This window comes from Pongo abelii, chromosome 5, assembly GCF_028885655.2.
Source record: "Pongo abelii isolate AG06213 chromosome 5, NHGRI_mPonAbe1-v2.0_pri, whole genome shotgun sequence".
Lineage (NCBI taxonomy): Eukaryota > Metazoa > Chordata > Mammalia > Primates > Hominidae > Pongo > Pongo abelii.
In genome coordinates, this window is record NC_071990.2 from 18,133,346 (window position 1) to 18,147,760 (window position 14,415).

General features: G+C 42.5%; 1 protein-coding gene across 10 annotated transcripts in view; it reads left to right on the forward strand.

Moving 5' to 3' along the window:
- The first annotated feature begins 19 nt into the window (after positions 1-19).
- The window catches only part of KDM1B (lysine demethylase 1B), a 68,494-nt gene continuing 54,098 nt past the window's right edge, over positions 20-14,415 (forward strand). For 6 of the 10 annotated variants that reach the window (XM_009241454.4, XM_054557256.2, XM_063725368.1 and 3 more), the window contains exons 1-6: positions 89-264; positions 577-620; positions 4,845-4,944; positions 6,312-6,439; positions 7,811-7,900; positions 11,363-11,474. In XM_009241454.4, coding sequence (XP_009239729.1) covers positions 4,858-4,944; positions 6,312-6,439; positions 7,811-7,900; positions 11,363-11,474 — 417 coding nt within the window. In that variant the 5' untranslated portion in view covers positions 89-264; positions 577-620; positions 4,845-4,857. Of the gene's footprint in view, positions 265-576; positions 621-1,190; positions 1,225-4,844; positions 4,945-6,311; positions 6,440-7,810; positions 7,901-11,362; positions 11,475-14,415 lie in introns of those variants that run through there. The other 4 variants (XM_063725369.1, XM_063725370.1, XM_009241455.4 and 1 more) reach the window with 3 other exon arrangements.

Below are 14,415 nucleotides of genomic sequence, written 5' to 3' on the forward strand. Positions count from 1 at the left end.
GCCGGGGTTTGCGCAGCGGCGGAAATGGGCAAGGCGGAGCGAGCGCTGCGGCTAAAGCGAAGGCGGGGACCCTACCCATCCTTAGTCCTGTCGGCTCCTCCCACCCCGGGTCACGCCGTGACAGGGGCGGAAGCGGCGGCGGCGGCGGCCGAGAGGAGGCTGGGGCTCGCGGCGCGGCTCCAGCCGTCCTGTGCGCGCGGCGCGCGGCTCCGGAGAGGCGCCCGCAGTCCAGGGCGGCGCGCACCGCCTCGCTGGCGCTCAGAGGTGGGAGGTTCCCCACTCCGGGGGCGTGCGTGGGGGCCGTGGCGGATTTCGGGTGACAGCGTTGCACAAAGCAGCTTGGTTGGGGTGCAAGCTCTCCCTTTTCCCCTGTGCAGCGCCCCTCGCCGTGGTGGGAGGTGGGCGGGTGCCCCAGGGACGGATACCTCCTGCCCCGGATTAAAAGAGGGTGCGGGGTGGGTATCTGTCTGAAAAAGGGGGAATTCCCGGGCTAGGGTGTTGGGGCAGTGGGGTCGCCGGATTCGTCGCGATGTTGCCGGTCTCCTAACCCCCCTACAATGTTTCCTTTCTGTACAGCGGTGCCTTTTCCCCGAGACTCCCGGCACCTCTTCAGCGCAAAGGTGAGCCCCGGGGCAGTTGCTTCTCCGACTTCGAAAAGCTTCCGAAAGCTTCTCGGAAAGCGAGGCGGCTGCAGCTGGCACCGGGAGTTTGGGGCTCCCTCCTGGGGACTGTCAGAGCCGCGGGAGAACCCCACGGTCCTGGAGTAGGAACTCCCTCGCTTGTTCTTCCCGGCCGATAGGGTGCGGCCTGGAGCCCGCACAGCCTTGCAGGTGTTGTAGTAATCCTCTGGCACAGCCACCACGCGTTGAGACTTGATGAGCATTGCCAGGTTGCTGGGGTAACTCCTCTGGGATTGGAGACCTGGAGGAGGGGTGGCCCGATTAGGGTAGCTGTTAGTCAACGGCCGGGCAGCTGACAGGTGAAAGAGGAAGGAAGAGGCCGGCCCAGCTGTAGAAAGTTGGGGTTCAGTGATGTGGAAACCAGCCACATAGAAGTCCAGTCTTCCCTTGGGTAAGCCTGCAGGACTCCCCAGTCCACTCCGGTTGGGGAATCCCCCACACCACGTATACACACGTAACTCAAGGCTTTGACCAGTTTTGTGTTTTTTTTTTAAATCTATTTTAGTGGCCGAAAGGCGAGTGGGAGGGAAGGCTTCTTCAGGAGGTACGTGAGAAAATTACCATCAATAATTAATTGCCTTGCTGGGAGAATCAACAAAAGATATCTAGGCAATTGGGGATTTAATACTGAATCATTGAACTGCATGTTGAATATTGAATAATTCAATATTGAACTATTGTACTGGATCCCTATTTCTGAAGATTTGATTAGTGTGGGAGTAATAAGGCGCTAGTCCCGCTTATTTTAAGTGTCCCAAGGGGAAATTACTGTTTCTGTTGTCTCTGAAGAAGTTTCTAGTAGTTTGTCCTATTTTTAGAAGTTGTACTGACTCCACTATAAATTTTTATTTTAGACTGGTCCTTTTGATTCATATTTGTATGAATTCTGTGTGTTTCTTAAACATCTTTTTGAGGCCGGGCGCGGTGGCTCACGCCTGTAATCCCAGCACTTTGGGAGGCCGAGGTGGGCTATCACTTGAGGTCAGGAGTACTTCAAGACCAGCCTGGCCAAGGTGGTGAAACCTGGTCTCTACTAAAAATACAAAAATTAGCCGGACGTGGTGGCACACACCTGTAATCCCAGCTACTCGGGAGGCTGAGGCAGAAGAATCGTTTGAACCCAGGAGGTGGAGGTTGTAGTGAGCCAAGATCGCGCCACTGCACTCCAGCCTGAGCCACGGAGGAAGACTCCGTCTCAAAAAAAAAAAAAAAACTTTTTGAATAAGCTGCTTCAGAAAAAACTAGGAATTATTATAATGAAATCTACATATTGATATATCCACTTATATATTTGCCAAAAAATCCCACTTTTTTATCACATTAAAAGAAAACCAAAGCCAAATTTTAAATGCTTGAATTAAAAATTAGAAATAGATGTATAATGTTGAGCATGAAACCAGTTGATTATATTTAGGTGTGTTTATTAATTTGAAAAATCAAGAAGGAAAACATTTTAGTATACTAAAAATTTTTTTCTTCATTTTAAGACCTAAGGACCCAGCAAGTGGAAATAAATAAATTATATCAAGTGCCAAAAGTTCTTAGAATGGATTCATATAACCCTCAATTGTATAAAGTTGAAAATATGCTACCATAAAAACCTTCAATCAGATTTAATAATGGCTTTTATAGCTCATGTTTTCATTTCCTTGTTAACCATTTCTTGACTTCTTTGTTGCATTAAGTACATATTTTCTAGTATTCAGTTAGATTAAAATGTTTGATGAAATTTCAGGAAGCTATACTTTCTTTGGAGAATGCATACCTTCCCAGGTGACAGGGTCAAATGTTGCATGAACCTAGGCTGATTCATTTATGTTCCTAAACCACACATTTGACTTCAGATATTTTTGCTATAATATGTACATATACCATACATTTACAAATACTATATATTTACATATACTATATTTGTGGTTCATGTTATGAATAATGTCAGCTATATTTTATATATAAATGAAGAGATTTGTATATTTACATGTATAATAATTCATATTTATATGTGTCTATGAAGAGATTTGTTAGAGTGGACAGCCTTTTAAAAATAGAGTCCAAAAAGCCTTCTTTGGGTATAACAATTATAGGTAGATAGTACTTTTTTTTTTTTTTTTTTTTTTGAGATGGAGTCTCACTCTGTCGCCCAGGCTGGAGTGCAGTGGTGTGATCTTGGCTCACTGCAAGCTCCGCCTGCGGGGTTCATGCCATTCTCCTGCCTCAGCCTCCCGAGTAGCTGGGACTACAGGCGCCCACCACCACGCCCGGCTAATTTTTTTGTATTTTTAGTAGAGACGGGGTTTCACCGTGTTAGCCAGGATGGTCTCGATCTCCTGACGTCGTGATCCGCCCACCTCAGCCTCCCAAAGTGCTGGGATTACAGGCGTGAGCCCCCACGCCGGCCGGTAGATAGTACTTTTAACATCATTAGCATTTTCTCCAACAGTATGATAGATGCTGTAGAACTAAATGGCAGTTTATTTAATGCTTAAAGAACTATAGTGCATTTCAGAATATGTAGGGATTATGTATTCACAGCTAACATAATATTTATTGTTTCTGAGAAAGTGAAGATTAAGTGAAAGGAGGCTGGGCGACAGAGTGAGACTCCTTCACAAAAAAAAAAAAAAAAAAAGTCAAAGGAAAATCATCCGTAACATTGATGTCAGGACGTCTCAAAGTCAATGTACATGGCAAAATGAGTTTTTCCATAGGATGTTAATAATCCATGAAAAGTACTCTTATGAATGTTAATACAGCTCACAAATATGAAACAATAGGATTACAAGCTCCTTAAAGCTTTTCTCCAAGACTAAGATTATATATCTGGAATTTGTATTTTGTGGTTCCACTTTTCCACTTTCAAATTCTTTATCCATAGGTATGTCCTATTTATTTTTCATTTATCATTTTGTGTGTGTATGTGTAGTTAAATCCAATGGATCAAGGAAGGAGATGAATGATAATTATAGATTCTGTATATTACTGAGTACTTATGCTAAGCATTTTTCATTCCTTATCTAATTGAAAAAAATTCTATTAGCTCTTAATCTTTCATAGCTGCTACACATTATTTCTCTTGTAGACTTTGGTTCTTAATATTTGTTTAACCATGCTGTTATTGGACTAGTTTGGGAAATTTTTTCCAGTAGAAGATACCAGTGCTTCTATCTAATTTAGATCTGTATATTCAGTAGTGACTAGATGGTTTTCTTGATATTTATTTGTTGAGTTGTACTGAAAAGGAATGAATGAGTTTTCTTTTATTTTTTTTGAGTGGGAGTCTTGCTCCATCGCCCAGGCTGGAGTGCAGTAGCACAATCTCGGCTCACTGCAACCTCCGCCTCCCTGGTTCAGGCGATTCTCCTGTCCCAGCCTCCTGAGTAGCTGGAATTACAGGCACGCACCTCCATGCCTGGCTAATTTTTGTATTTTTAGTACAGACGGGGTTTCACAATGTTGGTCAGACTGGTCTCGAACTCCTGACCTCGTGATCCGCCCACCTGGGCCTCCCAAAGTGCTGGGATTACAAGCATGAACCACTGTGCCCGGCCATGAGTTTTCTTTTTAAAGTATAATAACAGATCAAAGTGCAGGAACTGCTGAGAAGACACAGTAAAATGGAGAGGAACATAGGCAAAACTAGGTGGTTTTCCTCATTGAATTTTATAAACATAGTGTGGTTTGTTTATTGGTCATTCATGTGGCATGTTTCTCATTTTATATCTTTTAATGTGCATAACTACTAATAGGTAATATTTATTGAGTACTTATGATATGCCAGTTTTGGTGCTTTGAATAGGTTATCTTGTTTAAACTTCATGCCAGTGCTATAGTAAATGCTTATGGTGCCCATTTCGTGTATGACAACGCTGAGGCTTGGAGAGGTTAAGAACTTGAAAATGGTGGCTTGAGCCAGGTGGTGAGGTGACGTGCACCTGTATTCCCAACTGCTTGGAGCTGAGGTGGGAGAATCGCTTGAGCCCAGGAGTTCCAGGCTAGCCTGGGCAACATGGCGAGGATGTCCCAAAAGAAAAGAAAGAAAATTGTAGCTTTGTATTTAGGCAACCAGACACACATTCTTACCTACTAAAGTGTATAATAACTTGCTCCAGACTGTTAAAAATATTTGCGATGCTAATATTTAATGGTCTGATTTTTCTTTTGCAGATTACTTAATGTTATGGCAACCCCACGGGGGAGGACAAAGAAAAAAGCATCTTTTGATCATTCTCCGGATAGCCTTCCTTTGAGGAGCTCCGGTAGGCAGGTAGTGTTCATTTATTCATTCAACAAGCCTTTTTTGAGCGTGCAGAATTACTGGTTGGGACTGGAGAATTAGAGTTGAAAAGATTACTCCAGCTCTCAAGTTGCTTGTATTCTAGGGGAGAAATTCTCAGTATGGTCATAACACAGTGTGATAACATGATAGAATATAGAAAATAGCAGCATTATCTGGCAGAGGGAACTGTAAGTATAAAGGCGTAGAGTGTGAATCAGCATAGGATGTTCAGAGAATCACGGCTGTGTGGTTGCTTCCAGAGTGTGAGGCTGGGGCCAGATCATGCCTGGCTTGGATGTCATTCATAGGAATTTGGACTTCAGCTTGTAATTGGTTGAGTGCTATTGGAGGGTTATGTATAGGGCTTTTTGGGTAGGGCTTTTATTCTTTTAAAAGAAAAAATTGAACAATGTAATTCTTTCTCTATAATTTTTCTAGCTTTTTATTTAAAATACTGAGAGGGGGCCGGGCACGGTGGCTCACACCTGTAATCCCAGCACTTTGGGAGTCCGAGGCCGGTGGATCATGAGGTCAGGAGATTGAGACCATTCTGGCTAACACGGTGAAACCCCGTCTCTACTAAATATGCAAAAAATTAGCCGGGTGTGGTGGCAGGCGCCTGTAGTCTCAGCTACTCGGGAGGCTGAGGCAGGAGAATGGTGTGAACCTGGGAGGTGGAGCTTGCAGTGAGCAGAGATGGCGCCACTGCACTCCAGCCTGGGCGACAGAGTGAGACTCCGTCTCAAAAAAAAAAAAAATACCGAGAGGGTATAACTGCTCTAAGTAAAGAAAGGAAAAAAAAATCTCAATTTGGGGAATGACTTGTTTTTTTTTTTTTTTTTTTTTTTGACTCATGTCACTTTTTTTTTTTCTCCCCCAGACAATCTCCACTGTCCCCCAGGCTGGAGTACAGTGACACAATCGTGTGTGCCACAATGCCTAGTTGATTTTTTTTTATTTTTAGTAGAGACAAGGTCTCGGTATGTTTCCCAGGCTGGTCTTGGACTCCTGAGCTTAAGTGATCCTTCCACCTCAGCCACCCAAAGTGCTGGGGATTACAGGCATGAGCCACCACACCCAGCTGATGTCACTTTTTTCTAAGAAAGACTCATATGAATTTAGTTCTTTGCTTAGACATCTGTTGTTAAAATGCTATTTCTATATCCCTAGCAAGTTAGTAAATTACTTGCATAGTGCAGTCACCAGGAAATTGCTGTATTGTCATCCCTAACCTACTGCCACGATGTTTTTGACCTTCATGTTTAGAACTCAGATGTGATTTCAGTAGTGAACCTTCATCCTTAGTCATTTTGCCATCATCAATGAAATTTTAACATCAGCTGTGACTCCCTTAGGCGAAGAAGAAAGCAACAGAGACAACAGATGAGGATGAAGATGGTGGGTCAGAGAAGAAGTACAGGAAATGTGAAAAGGCAGGCTGTACGGCAACATGTCCTGTGTGCTTTGCGAGTGCTTCTGAAAGGTCTGTTTAGATGTGTGTCTTGGCCTCCCATTTCTGCATGTGAGAAGTTCTTTGTGGAAACATCATCCTTGAAGATAGTTTTCCTAAAGATAGATACAGATACTATAAGTCATCTAATCTAATACTAGAGACATTGCCCAGACATTCTGTACACACCACACCCTCCTCAAGGCCCTCCCTACTTATCCCTAGCCTACTGGGAGAGGCCACACCCATGTCAACTTTGCAACACAGTGTCCTCAAATCCAACCAATCATATCTACCTCTCCAAGAGTTGAGGGTGGGATGGTGTATGTCGTGGTGAGACAGAGAGAACTCATGAGCTCTCCGTAGACACCAGCATTTGTTTACTTTTCGTTGTGTTTTTCTCTCTCATATAACATGCCGCCTCTTCCCATACGCACATACAGGTCTCATAGAAACTACAGCTAACTGCAGCCTTGCCGTTTTTATTGTGGGGTGACACAAGTATGACCTTATTTTTTTTCTTTTTTACTTCCAGCGGAAAATATTCAATTAAGGGTTAAGGTTCAATAAAATCGAGAAAACAAATCCTATTTGTTTTTAAACACAAAGAGGGCCAGGCACAGTGGCACACGCCTGTAATCCCAGCACTTTGGGAGACCGAGATGGGCGCATCACTTGAGGTCAGGAGTTCCAGACCAGCCTGGCCAACATGGTGAAACCCTGTCTCTACTAAAAATACACAGATTAGCTGGGCGCGGTGGCAGAAGCCTGTAATCCCAGCCACTCAGGAGGCTGAGGCATGAGAATCGCTTGAACCCAAGAGGAAGAGGTTACAATGAGCCCAAGATCGTGCCACTGTACTCCAGCCTGAGTGACAGAGCGAGACTCCATCTCAAATAAATAAAATAAAAATAAACACAAAGACATGGTGGTGATTGTGTTCATAGTGGCATGATTTTTCATTCTCTTGCTATATTATCAACTGTTTGACAAGTTATCTTTGCCAAATTGCCTGCTTGATGTTCAGATCTCAGCTGACCAGATTCCCTCGCTGTTCAGTACTGGGCCCCATGTTATTCTCTCATGTCCACATATGCAGCGTGCAGCAAGCACAGTGGCATCTGTCCTTTTGTGTCATAAAACCCTATCATTGCCCCAAGGAGTCTTCTTAAGACTGCTAAGCCCCAGGCAGCCAGCTTGGTTAGGTCCCATGGTCTAAGTCCCTGAATCCTTCCTGTATGTTATTATCTACTAGTAATCCATTCCTGTTTCCCCTGTCATTAGGGGGCTAAGTGGAGATAACGCAAAATGGGTTCATAGATGGTGCTTGCAAGATGTTTTTTAAAAAATGGGAGGAGAAATGTTTATTCATTACCAAAGCTATATGTTTTTCACTATTTTCAGATGTGCCAAAAATGGCTACACCTCCCGATGGTATCATCTCTCCTGTGGGGAACATTTCTGTAATGAATGCTTTGACCATTACTACAGAAGGTACGTTCACTAATTGTGTGAGGTTTCCCTGGAGAAGGGGACCGTGGCAGGGGCAGTGCGTGTGGTCAGCTGATTAAAGCTTAGTCCCGAGGCTGACTGCATTATTCAGCTCTTTCAGCCATGCCTGTGATGACTGTAACTTGGACAAGAACTTTGATGTTGTAGTTTGTGTGTGTGTGCACACTCAGCGATCAAAAAATATCTGCCATGAAACAGTTTTCTTTTTCTTTTTCTTTTTTTTTTTTTTGAGGCAAGAGTCTTGCCTAGGCTGGAGTGTAGAGTCATAATTTCAGCTCACTGCAACCTCTAACTCCTGGGTTCTTTAGTAGAGATGGGGTCTCACCATGTTGTCCAGGCTGGTCTCAAACTCCTGGGCTCAAACGATCCACCTGCCTTGGCCTCCCAAAGTGCTGGGATTACAGGCGTGAGCCACTGCACCTGGCAAAACAGTTATTTCTTGAGTCTGAAAGTTCTGGAACATCTAGGAGATGTTGATTCTATTTTATTGTTTTCAATTTCATTCACTTGTGCTCTAATTTTTATTATTTACTTGTGTTTGCTTTAGGTTTAATTTTTTCTTATTTCTCTAGTTTCATAAATTAGTAGCTTCAATTACTTATTTTTAGATCTTTCTTCTTTTCCAATAAATGCGTTTTTAAATGCTATAAATTTCCACCCAAGTGGGTTGTGATATTTCACAAATTTTGACAACTTTTATTTTAATTTAGTTCAAAATATTTTTAAATTTCCATTGAGTTTTCCTTTTTGATCTGTAGGTTATTTAGAAGTAAATTGTTTAATTTCCAAATATTTGGGACACCTCCAGCAATTTTTCTGTTACTGATTTCTAGTTTAGTTCAGTAATGGTCTGAGAATATACTTTGTATGATTTCTGCGTTTTAAATTTGTCAAAGTTTGCTTTATGGCCCATAATGCAGTGTATCTTGGTAAATGTCCTGCATGCAGTGGAGAAAAATGTGTATTTTGCTATTGTCAGGTGGGTCTATCAGTGTCAACTAGACCAAGTTGATTGATAGTGCGGTTCAGGTCATATATATATAGATATATATATATGATATATCTATATATGATATATATATCGATATATATATCTATATATCATATATAGATATATATATCGATATATATATCATATATATATATATACACGCACACACACATACATACATCTTTCTGATTTACTCCTACCTGATCTTTCAATTACTAAGAAAAGTGTCTTAAAGTCTGCAATTATAATTGTCTCCTAACATTTCCAACTATAATGCAGGTATGTCTATTTTTCCTTTCAGTTCTATACATTTTTACCTCATGTATTTTTTTTCTTGAGATGGAGTCTCGCTCTGTTGCCCAGGCTGAAGTGCAGTGGTGCGATCTCGACTCACTGTAACTTCCACCTCCTGAGTTCAAGCCATTCTTCTGCCTTAGCCTTCCAAGTAGCTGGGATTACAGGCGTGCGCCACCGCACCTGGCTAATTTTTGTAGTTAATACAGACGGGATTTCATCATGTTGGCACGGCTGGCCTTGATTTCCTGACCTTGGGTGATCTGCCTGCCTCAGCCTCCCAAAGTGCTGGGATTATAGCCTTTGGTGGTGGCTCAAGCCACCACGCCTGGCCGTCATGTATTTTTAAACTCTGTTGTTAACATTGTACATCTAACATTGTTGTGGATTCTCTCAAAATTGACCCCTTTATGTAATATCCCTTGTCTTCTTATCCCTGATAATATTCATTATTCACATAAATGTGGCTGCCTCCGCTTTTTTAATGTTAGCATGATACAGCTTTGTTTCTTTACTTTTTACCTTTCTGAGTCTTTGTATTTAGAGTAGGTTTCTTTTCTTTTGAGACAGGGTCTCGCTCTGGAGTACAGTGGCGTGATCTTGGCTCACTGCAACTTCCGCCTCCTGGGTTCAAGTGATTCTTGTGCCTCAGCCTCCCGAGTGGCTGGGATTACAGGTGTGCGCCACCATGCCCAGCTAATTTTTGTGTTTTTAGTAGAGGCTGGGTTTCCCCATGTTGGCCAGGCTGGTCTCAAACTCCTGGCCTCACGTGATCCTCCCACCTAGTCCTCCCAAAGTGCTGGGATTGCAGGTGTGAGCCTCCATGCCCCGCCTAGAGGAGATTTCTCGTTTACACATATAGTTTTTTTGTAATCCCACTGACAATCTGTCTTTTAATCTGTATGTTTGTGCTATTCATGTTTTAAGTGATTGTTGGTATAACTGGATTAAAATATCTTGCTAGCTGTTTTCCATATGGTGCATTTTATTCTTTTTCCCCTTCCTCTGCCTTCTCTGATTTTTTTTTTTTTTTTTTTTTTTGAGACAGAATCTTACTCTGTCCCCCAGGCTGGAGTGCAGTGGCATAATCTCGGCTCACTGCAAGCTCTGCCTCCTGAGTTCACGCCATTCTGCTTCAGCCTCCCAAGTAGCTGGGACTACAGGTGCCCGCTACCACACCTGGCTAATTTTTTGTATTTTTAGTAGAGACGGGGTTTCACTGTGTTAGCCAGGATGGTCTCGATCTCCTGACCTCGTGATCTGCCCGCCTTGGCCTCCCAAAGTGCTGGGATTACAGGCATGAGCCACCGCACCCCACCAACGTCTCTGATTTTAATTGAGCATTTTTATGATTGTATTGTATTTCATCTACTGATATAATTTTTAATGGCTGCCCTAGGATTTACTACATACATTAAAAAATATTCTAGGCCAGGCGCAGTGGCTCACACCTATAATCCCAGCACTTTGGAAGGTTGAGGTGGGCAGATCTCTTGAGGTTAGGAGTTCGGGACCAGCCTAGCCAACATGACAAAACCCCGTCTCTACTAAAAATACAAAAGTTAGCCAGGCATGGTGGCGGGTGCCTTTAATCCTAGCTATTTGGGAGGTTGAGGCATAAGAATCCCTTGAACCCAGGAGGAGGAGGTTGCAGTGAGTCAAGATTGCGCCATTGCACTGCAGCCTGGGTGACAGAGCGAGACTCCATCTCAAAAGAAAATTTAAAAAAAAATAAATAAATAAAAATATTCTGAACCGGTTCCAGCTACTTGGGAGCCTGAGGCAGAAGGATCGCTTGAGCTTAGGAGTTCGAGGTTGCAGCACACCATGATTCATGATTGCAGCTGTGAACAGTCACTGTACTCCAGCCTGAGCAACATAGCAACACCCTGTATCAAGGGGAAAAAAAAGAAAAAAATTTAATTTCTCTTTCAAATAACACTATGCCTTTCTTAGTTTTAGATACTAAAACTGACAAGAATATACTATCCCTTCTGACAGCCTGTTTTATGGGTGCCATAATAACTTTCTCTACTTTTATAACAAGGCTAGTTAAGTTTGTTACATAAGATTTACTAACCTGCCTCCTGTTTTGAAAAACCTGATTGCTTATAGCAATCGATATATTAATTGATATATTAATTTTTCTTGTTTTTCAGCCATAAGGATGGATATGACAAATATACTACATGGAAAAAAATATGGACTAGCAATGGCAAAACTGAACCTAGTCCCAAAGCTTTCATGGCAGACCAGCAACTCCCCTACTGGGTAAGGAGAATGATGCTCTCCGTCTGTGAAGTATTTGTGGAGCCAAATGCAAGAGGAATGGATGAAAATGCTATGTTTAGAAAATCTCTTATTACATTTATTGTTCTTTCTATGACTATTAAAGCAAATATTTTTTATTTTTATAGAAAGCTGAGATATTTCAACATAGTATAAAAGAGGAAACTAGGCTGGGTGTGGTGGCTCATACTTGTAATCCTAGCCCTTTGGTAGGCTGAGGTGGGAAGACTACTTTGCGCCCAGCCTGGGCAAAGTGAGACCCTATGTCATAGTAAGACCTCATCTTTACAAAAAAAAATTTTTTTTCAAGTAGCCAGGAGTGGTGGCAGGTGTCTGTAGACCCATCTACTCATGAGGTTGAGGTGGCGGAATTGCTTGAGCTCAGGAGTTCAAGGCTGTGACGAGCTATGATTACACCACTACACTCCAGCCTGGGTGACAGAGTGAGAGGCTGTCTCAAAAAAAAAAAAAAAATTGTTTTAAAAAAGAAAAAACTAAAGGCTCACCACCAGCTGGTGATAGTCATTGCTGAGCTTGGTACATAGCTTTTTGATCCTTTTTTTCTTTTCATATTTTTGTCTGTTTAAACACAATTTCATGCTTTATATACATGTACTGATTAGGTTTAAAATCAGGCTTCAGATACGATTTTTGTAATGTTTAGCTTTCTAAAAATTAATTTGGGCCAGGGCTGTGGCTCACACCTGTAATCCCAGCACTTTGGGAGGCTGAGGTGGGCAGATCACAAGGTCAAGAGATCAAGACCATCCTGGCCAACATGGGGAAACCCCATCTCTACTAAAAAAATACAAAAATTAGCCAGGTGTGGTGGCGCAACGCCTGTGGTCCCAGCTACTCGGGAGGCTGAGGCAGGAGAATCGCTTGAATCCAGGAGGCGGAGGTTGCAGTGAGCCGAGATTGCGCCACTGCACTCCAGCCTGGTGACAGAGTGGGACTCTGTCTCAAAAACAGAAAAAAAAAACTGACCTCATATTCTTTTTTCATTTAGTCATTCTTTGAAAATATATTCTCATTATTGCATATATTGTTGAAATATACCACCATTTAATAAATGATTTGCTATTTTTTTTTCTGAGACAGGGTCTCCCTCTGTTGCCCAGGCTGGAGTGCAGTGTTACAATCTTAGCTCACTACAACCTCCACCTCCCGGGCTCAAGTGATTCTCCCGCCTCAGCCTCCCTAGTAGCTGGGACTCTCCGCACACGCTACCATGCCCAGCTGACTTTTGTATTTTTTGTAGAGATGGGGTTTCACCATGTTGCCCAGGCTGGTCTTGAATTCCTAGGCTCAAGTGATCCACCTTCCTCAGCCTCCCACAGTGCTGGGATTACAGGCGTGAGCCACCACGCCCAATTTTTTTTAAAGATGGGATTTTGCTCTGTTGCTCAGGCTAGAGTGCAGTTGTGGGATTATGACTCATTGCAGCCTCAGTCTCCCAGGCTCAAGTGATCCTCCCACCTCAGCCTCCAGAGCAGCTGGGACTACAGAGTGCACCACCATGCCCAGCTAATTTGTTAATTCTTTATAGAGACAGGGCTCTATGTCTTGCCCAGGCTGGTCTCAAATACTGGACTCAAGCAATCCTCCCACTTCAGCCTCTCAAAGTGTTAGGATTACAGGCGTGAGCCACTGTACCCGGCCAATTTGCTAATTTTAAAAATATTATAAGTAATGCTGAGCTTTGTGCACGCTTAAAAGATTTTTTCATTGAAGTAAAATTCGTATAACATAAAACTAACCATTTTAAATTGTGCAGTTCAGTGGCACTTAGTATATTCACAATGTTATGCAATTAACACCCCTATCTAATTCCAAAGTATTTTCATACCCACAAGGGAAGCCCTAATTCTTGCTACCCCCGGTTCCTGGTAACCACTGATCTGCTTTCTGTGTTTATGGATTTGTCTGTTTTGGATGTTTCATATGAATGGAATCATGCAACATGTGACCTTTTGTATCTGACCTTTTTCACCTGACGTAATGTTTTTGAGCTTCATATCCATTGTAGGATGTGTCAGTACTTCATTCTTTTTTATGGGTGGATAATATTCCATTGAATGGATATGCCACAGTTTTTTTAAGCATTCCTCTATTGATGGACATTTAGATCATTTCAAGCGTTTAGCAATTGTGAATAGTGCTGCAGTGAACATTCTTGTAGAAGTATTTGTTTGAATACCTGCTTGCAATTCTTGGGTATGTACCTAGAAATATAATTGATAGATCATATTTGGTAATTATATGTTTAACTTCTTGAGGGACCTCAAACTCTTTTCCATAGTTGCTGTACCATTTTTCATTCCTGTCTGTAGTGTATGAGGGTTCTGATTTTTCCACGGGTTTGAAGTGGTATCTCATGGTGGTTTTAATTTGCATTTCCCTAATGACTAATGCAACCTTTCGTATGCTTGTTGTCCATTTGTGTATCTTTGGAGAAATATCTGTTAACATCCTTTGCCCATTTTTGTTTTGTTTTGTTGTCTTTGAGATGGAGTCTTGCTCTGTCGCCCAGGCTGGAGTGCAGTGGTGTGATCTTGGCTCACTGCAACCTCTGCCTTCTGGGTTCAAGCCATTCTCCTGCCTCTGCCACCTGAGTAGCTGGGATTATAGGTGCGTGCCACCACCCTGGGCTAATTTTTGTATTTTTAGTAGAGACAGAGTTTCATCATGTTGGCCAGGCTGGTCTTGAACTCCTGACGTCAGGTGATCTGTCCGCCTCAGCCTCCCAAAGTGCTGGGATTTCAGATGTGAGCCACCTTGCCCAGTCTTCCTTTGCCTTTTTTTTGTTTGTCTTTTTGTAGTTGAGTTGTAAGAATTATATATATAAAAAAAAATTTGTTTTTTTTTTTTTTTGAGACAGAGTTTCGCTGTTCTCACCCAGGCTGCAGTGCAATGGTGCCAT